The sequence below is a fragment of the Oncorhynchus gorbuscha genome, linkage group LG04 (assembly GCF_021184085.1).
Source record: "Oncorhynchus gorbuscha isolate QuinsamMale2020 ecotype Even-year linkage group LG04, OgorEven_v1.0, whole genome shotgun sequence".
NCBI classification, from domain to species: domain Eukaryota; kingdom Metazoa; phylum Chordata; class Actinopteri; order Salmoniformes; family Salmonidae; genus Oncorhynchus; species Oncorhynchus gorbuscha.
In genome coordinates, this window is record NC_060176.1 from 43,852,634 (window position 1) to 43,860,507 (window position 7,874).

General features: G+C 45.0%; 1 protein-coding gene across 3 annotated transcripts in view; it reads left to right on the plus strand.

Moving 5' to 3' along the window:
* Positions 1-7,874, plus strand: part of LOC124034121 (aminopeptidase O (putative)) — a 122,524-nt gene that overhangs the window by 55,322 nt on the left and 59,328 nt on the right. For all 3 annotated transcript variants that reach the window (XR_006838524.1, XM_046346872.1, XM_046346873.1), the window contains exons 7-9: positions 523-629; positions 7,102-7,204; positions 7,367-7,474. Coding sequence is in view for 2 of the 3 variants with exons in the window: in XM_046346872.1 (XP_046202828.1) it covers positions 523-629; positions 7,102-7,204; positions 7,367-7,474 (318 nt within the window). In the remaining variant the exon portion in view is untranslated. The remainder of the gene's footprint in view (positions 1-522; positions 630-7,101; positions 7,205-7,366; positions 7,475-7,874) is intronic.

A 7,874-nucleotide genomic window follows, 5' to 3' on the forward strand; every position in this document is an offset into this window, starting at 1 on the left:
TGAAACCAAAACTGTATCCAGTGCAAATTAGACTTACTGTCATGGAACGTTTGGTTCCAACATAAAGTAAAACTCTTCATCCCGTCATAAAGACAGTGGGAAGAAGGAGAAAAGGAGGGTGAAGTTGTTTTTCAAGCCAGTATAGTGACAATCCTCCCACAGTCTTCCCCTCGGCATCTAGAATTACCCAGAAATGTTCTTCTTTTGTCTATGCTCTTTAATCATGTCACTTTTATGACATGAGTTTGGCTCAGTGCACACAGTTAAACCCTGACAACAGTTAAACCCTGACATGGGCATGCATCCCAAGTAGCACCCTATTCCCTATAAAGTGCTACTTTTGACCAGGTCCCATAGGGTAATAATGGACTATAGTGAATAGGATTCCCTTTGGCTTACTACTGGTATTACTCCACATGTATCCTTTTTTTATAATCACCCTCTCTGTCGTTCTCTCTTTCTCTTTGTCTCGCTCTGGTCTCTCTGTCCCTCCCCCTCCCTTACATCTTTCTCTCTGTGTAGTTGTCCAGCAAAGAGACAGAGGAACAGTCTCAACTCAAGGCTCTGCTGAGGTGGAGGAGACTCTCAGACGAACTACAGAACTCCGAGGAGCAGCTGCAGATCCTCAGGTCCATTTCTCATGGGTTAACTGGCCTGTCAGTCTATCTGACTGACTATTCGTTGGTGGTTGGTCTGTTATCCGTGCCTTGCCGTTTGCCTCTCAGCACAATTGTAAATGCGAATCCATTTGTTTGTAGCTGTAGAGTCTGTGGCAATGGTTATCATCCAATATACTCTTTGAACATTGGCGATAACTTGTGGGTAGAGCTGTATGTGTATGTGTCGAGGTGGAGATAACATCACAGTGCATTCCTGAGATTCAGGTGGAGCAGGTGTGGTCATGCATAGGGTGTGCCGGAGGGGGGAGGGAGGGTGTGATTGGTGCAAGGTTTATTGTCACCTGTCAGGACAAGATACATTATTTCTTCATTTAACCTTTATTTAACTAGGAATGTCTGTTAAGAACAAATTCTTATTTACAATGATGGCCTACCGGGGAACAGTGGGTTAACCGCCTTGTTCTGGGGCAGAACGACTGATTCTGACCTTGTCACCTCTGGGATTTGATCCACCAACCTTTCGGTTACTGGCCCAATGCTCTAACCACTAGGCAACCTACTGCCACAAATAAATAAATGAATAAAATAAAAAAACTCAGGAACCCTGCTGACAGAATTCACACCAGCCATACATTCTGATTGCTTAGGTGTTTTGTGAAAGCACCCTAGTTCTGACCACGATAACTCATTTGTCGAGTGCAATGCCTGGAAAGCTACTAGCAACGAATCCCAAACGCCCTGTAGAAATCTCAAAGCGTGTGAAGAAACAAAAAGAACCCACAAACACGATCTCATTTGCAACACAGTCCAAGTTGGCCAAAATGCAGAGTAATCCCCTTCGATTAACCCTTGACAACCCTAGCCTAGCGATGGCTGTTTCATACACTTAGCCAGCCATGTCTCTACGAGTTCGTCTAGTCAAATTACCAGTGTAAATGTGTGGAATAACATTGGGCACAAAGTCAGAAGATCCTAGTCAGTCAGGCTGTTGCGGTGTTGGCTACAGGCCAGTGACAGACTCCCTAGACTTCCTCCCTGTACAAAGCTGATGTGGCTTTTTTGCCAGACATTAATTGTGGTGGAATATAATATAAATAACACATAGTTTTGTTGTCAGTGCTCCGAACATTCTAGAAGGCGTGATGAGATGGAACAACCCAAAAACAGTACTCACTGTCCAAAGCAGCAGATGACTCATCTGAAGGCTGGTTTTGTTGCTCAAGTTCACTCGGTCACTGCTCAATCCCACATTTGAACACATACACAGTTTTGCATGCAAGCACGCATTCACTTACACGTTCATTCACTTACATGGCGCACACACACACACACACACACACACACACACACACACACACACACACACACACACACACACACACACACACACACACACACACACACACACACACACACACACACACACACACACACACACACACACACACACACACACACACACACACACACACACACAAATACTGGTGTTTAAACACTGGCGGGCCCCATAGTTCATCTGTCCCGTTCAGAATAGTTATATTTAGAGACTTGAGGCGGAGAGGTGATTATTCCTACTGATTTATCGGTGTGGTTGCTAGTGTTTTTATACCTTATCCGGTTTCCACAGTGAAACCTGTGTAATCTGTAGACGTAAGGATATACCCTAAGGAGCTATAAACCTGTGTGTGTGACATAAAGTGCTGTCTACTCTGGTAATAGCCTCTGATTTCCTCTGATATGCACACACCCACAAAGGCACACACACACTAAAAACAGATTCACCCTCCCACCCATCCATCCAAGGCATTGTAATGGGTGGGAATCCTTTGTCTAACAGGTCTATGATGAATCTGTGTCCACACTTTCTCTCTCCATGCACATCTGTTGCTGTTTCTAACACACACACACACACGTACAGTACGCTTTCTCTCTCTCTCTCTCTCTCTCTCTCTCTCTCTCTCTCTCTCTCTCTCTCTCTCTCTCTCTCTCTCTCTCTCTCGCTCTCGCCCTCTCTTTAATGTAATTAAATTAAATTCAGTATATTTAGTTGACATGGAAAGTAAACACTTACATTGTCACAGTAAACATGTAGCGACAATGGTCAAAGACAGAAATATACTAGACTGTTTGTAATTACGCAATAATAGTGATAGTGATATTGTTATGTCTCTCCCTCTCAGTGGTTTTATATCTCACACACACACACACACACACACACACACACACACACACACACACACACACACGCACACGCACACGCGCACACGCACACACACACACACACACACACACACACACACACACACACACACACTGCTCTTGGTAGATATGCTCCGGTCTAAAAGGGGTTCAGTCTTATCACCTGTGGACAGAAAGACAGAGAGAAAGGGGATCACGAGCTGCTTTACATCACATCAGTATTCACAGAGAAATCAACACATCAGAAGACATGAGAGATAGAAGAGAGCTCTGGCTAGAACGTTGGTGAACAAACTGGTTTTGCCTCGGGACCCAAATTGAACCAGGTTCTCAGTATTCGCATCACAATTTTTTGGGGGCCAAAATGCAATCTGGGAAACGGTTTTTAATGCTATATTGATAGTAAATGTACCAATTATATGATCAGGGAACAACAGTCGCACCTTTCTATATTGAAAATACTGTGATAGGTCAGAGGTTTATTTTTATTTTACCTTTATTTTTTACCTTTATTTAACCAGGCAAGTCAGTTAAGAACAAATTCTTATTTTCAATGACTGCCTAGTTAACTGCCTGTTCAGGGGCAGAACGACAGATTTTGTACCTTGTCAGCTCGGGGGTTCGAACTTGCAACCTTTCGGTTACTAGTCCAACGCTCTAACCACTAGGCTACCCTGCCGGTTAAATTATTACAAAATATATTCTACACACTTTATACCTGGTTTTAGTCGTTTAAGTTCAGATTGGAGTATTTTTCATTAAAAAATCAATAAAAGGGCCTCCCGAGTGGCGCATCGGTCTAAGGCACTGCATCTCAGTGCTAGAGGCGTCACTACAGACTCAGACGGTGTCACAGCGGTCTAAGGCACTGCATCTCAGTGCTAGAGGCGTCACTACAGACCCAGGCTGTGTCACAGCGGTCTAAGGCACTGCATCTCAGTGCTAGAGGCGTCACTACAGACTCAGACGGTGTCACAGCGGTCTAAGGCACTGCATCTCAGTGCTAGAGGCGTCACTACAGACCCAGGCGGTGTCACAGCGGTCTAAGGCACTGCATCTCAGTGCTAGAGGCGTCACTACAGACCCAGGCTGTGTCACAGCGGTCTAAGGCACTGCATCTCAGTGCTAGAGGCGTCACTACAGACTCAGACGGTGTCACAGCGGTCTAAGGCACTGCATCTCAGTGCTAGAGGCGTCACTACAGACTCAGACGGTGTCACAGCGGTCTAAGGCACTGCATCTCAGTGCTAGTGGCTTCACTACAGACCCAGGCTGTGTCACAGCGGTCTAAGGCACTGCATCTCAGTGCTAGTGGCTTCACTACAGACTCAGACGGTGTCACAGAGGTCTAAGGCACTGCATCTCAGTGCTAGAGGCGTCACTACAGACCCAGGCTGTGTCACAAGCAGCCGTGATCGGAAGTCCCATAGGCCGGCGCAAAATTGGCCCAGCATCGTCCAGGTTAGGGGAGGGTTTTGCTGCGGGGGCTTTACTTATAGGTTGTTAAGAACCACGGTTTGGCGGGTCATGTTTCGGAGGACGCGTGACTCAACCTTCGCCCCCCCGAGCCCTTGCAGCGATGAGACAAGATCGACACTGGGGAGAAAAAGTGGGTGATAAATAAACGTAATAAATAAAAAGTGTTTTGTTTTACAATCGGGACCCATTCAAAACCTCCCACGACCCAAATTTGGCTCGCGACCCACCAGTTGACAATCAGTATACAGTAATTTCACTGCTACAGTAGTACGCACATTAGCCAGACTAAACTCAACTCCACCATTTACGCTGGAGTTGATCGGCAACTAGTGTGGCGGACTGGAGCGCCGGCATCACATAAAACCGACTGATTTCAGCATGCGCACACACAATCTGAACAACCTATAGGGTGTTATGACTTGTTCTAACCAATCTTGACTTTGTGTTACCTGGCCAACGGGGGAGGAGTCTGTAGTAACTTAGAGTCGTCAGTTATGTCAACCATGTCTACTGCATGTCTGGCTATGAGAAATCTCTCATGGTTAAACCAACCTTTGCTAGTTTTGGTTATCTTTCACAAAGAGATTCTTCCGGGTAGTGCAATCACATATAACGATGTCATTTTGTTCGATGTGATTCATATAATTACTGTAACGTTGATGTTATTCAATTCGCGGTTAACTGTGTGCTGAGCAGATCCTAGTCATGTACTGGATCTGAAATCGATTCCTTCAGCTTCTGCCATCTCCACAGGGAAACGTCAAGAGAGGACAGAACTCAGGAGGTTCAAGTGACACACGCACACGCACACACACACACACACATACATACAGAGTGTACTAAGAAGAGGTTTCCGGTGAATTCCAGGAAGCTGATGATTTTCCTCTGTGGTCCACTCTGAGCGGGCCAAACACTACTGTCATTTCCTCCTCCAATCTCATCCCCTCCCATCACGCTCACCCTAATGCAGTTTATACTCCATTAGCTGCTGGTGGAAGAAGGGTAAATCGGGTAGCTGACCAGGCCTGTGTAACCGGAAACAATCACAAACAATCAGCCAGATGGCTGAGAGGAGAAAAACAACCTCAGTAGATCAATTACACAGATACCCAGTGTTGTCATGACGAGCGCTGTGTGTGTGTGTGTGTGTGTGTGTGTGTGTGTGTGTGTGTGTGTGTGTGTGTGTGTGTGTGTGTGTGTGTGTGTGTGTGTGTGTGTGTGTGTGTGTGTGTGTGTGTGTGTGTGTGTGTGTGTGTGTGTGTGTGTGTGTGTGTGTGTGTGTGTTTCACCTCTTTGCAATGTGCAGAGATCTACAGTGTGTTGTCATGAGGAATGTGTGTGAGTGAGTGAGTGTGCGCCTTTCACCCTGTCTGTAGCCGCGCCTCGTGCTCCCTCAGTCGGAGGGTGCTGAGAGAATGGGCCCGTGATGAGGAGTGTATTGATCAGTTAGCCAGGCCGCCTGCCCTGCCTGTGTATCGACGGGAGCAGACTGATCCTTCAAGGGTTCCGTATTGGCAGCCCGAGTTAATCTTCTCTAAACCATCAATACATTTGAACTGGAACTATCATCACATCCTGAGTCAGACAGAGCACGGGAATCACTTTGTTGGTTGTATTGCTTTTGTGAATTCCCACATGAAAAAATAATATAGTTTACTATAGTGTTAATACTGTAGTATTACTATAGTTAAACTGTAGTGTTTTTGCTGTAGTATTTACAGTTTACTATTGTATAAATAATGTAGTGTTTATGTGGACAGTGTTATACTGTAGTATTTACTGTTGTGTTTTTGCAGACAATACTGTAGTTTTTACGATAGTGTTTTTGTTTTATTATCTTTGACCCTGGAAGTGCTGGCTTTCTCCTTGAGGAAACCTACATCTATAACATGTAAGAGGTATAGAACTGGGATCTGACTGGATAGTTCAGAGATTCTGCTCCTTCTATAACCTGTAGGGAATCAAATTTAATGGTCTATACTTGGCATGTATGTTTCTCACTTAGGGGTGGCACATATGTGTATATGGGGGAGGGAAAGGGGCAGGATATGCAAATGAAATACTTTAGCATTACTATAGTTTTAAAAAACAGTGCTTTTGTGTACATTGATGAGCACAGCAGTGTTTTTGCAGACTGTAGTATAGGATTTATTATAGTATTCTACAGTAAGGACTACACATGATCAAGGGATACTACAGTGTGTAGTATTGTATTCTACAGTATACTACAGTCTGCTATAGAATTCTATAGTAAGTACTGTAGTATTCTATAGAAAACTGAAGTATTTTTTCATGTGAGGCGTGTGTGTTTCATTGTTTTGTGTGTGTGTCTTCTGTGTGCGTGCATGTGCATGCGAGCGTGTGTGCGTTCTCCTGAAGGCAGAGCTCAGTGAGTCATGGGCAGTAAAGTCAAAGCGTAGCGTGGTGAGGTCGTATAAACACTATAGAATGCCATTATAAATCTGGATGTGATTTGTGGCCTGCCTTTAGCACAATGGCAGCCTGTTTAATGTACAGGACCAATGAGAGAGGTTACGCGGGTGGATTATTCCTTTTAACGTCCTCATCTATTGGAAAAGGAGCCCACTTTACATTTCAAAAAGGTCATACCATAGTCATTTCTGTTGAAAGAAATAGGAGCAGGGCAAGTAGTGTAAAACTGACTGTCCTGTCTGGCTGTCTGTCCTGTCTTGACTGTCCTGTCTAACTCTTCTGTCTGACTCTCCTGTCTGACTGTCCTGTCTGACTGTCTGTTCTGTCTGACTGACTGTTCTGACTGTCCTGTCTGACTGTCTGTGTGCAGGCCCAACATGGAGAGTACAGGCCAGGTCAGTGAGTCTGGGTCGTCCCTGGTCAAACATGCCCTCAACCCTGAGAAAACCTTCATGCAAGTCCACTACCTCAAGGTACGGAGAAAGAACACAACATGCAGTAGGACCAGTGTGACAGTAGCTTATCAAATACTGGAGGTGTCCGTCTCCAATCTCTTTAGGTTTTGTATTTGTCTGGTATGTGATGTTCCCTCCTGCTCTGATGGATCTGGTTTGTGTGTGTTTCTTCTCTTCCAGGGCTACTTCCTCCTCAGGTTCCTGGCCAGTAAAGTAGGACTTGAATACTTCCTCCACTTCTTCAGACTCTTTATAAAGAAATACCATGGACAACTGATTCTCTCTCAGGTAGGTGCTACTGTGTTATTACAAAGTCCATTTCACATGGAAAACGGATCTACCACTAAGAGAAAGGCTGTTAACCTAAATCTTGGAGTCAACTCTCTCACACAAGTTGTCAGTGGTTACTCGTTAATGCAGACATGCATTCTGCTGCACCGAAACCATTAAGGTGTTGGTTGAGGTGGTATTGAAAGGGATAAAGCAGTCAGCGTTTGAAACACTCTCTCTCTATGTAAATGTTGATCCCGAGTGCCTTACGTGTCAAGAGTTGTTGGTCCTGCCAGGACCTTATGGCTGTGAGCGTTCACACCTGGTCATGTGCGTGTTCTTTTGTGTGTGTGTGTGTGTGTGTTTGTGCATGTGTGTGTGCACGTGTGTGTGTGGTTGTGTTCGTGTGTGTGTGTAT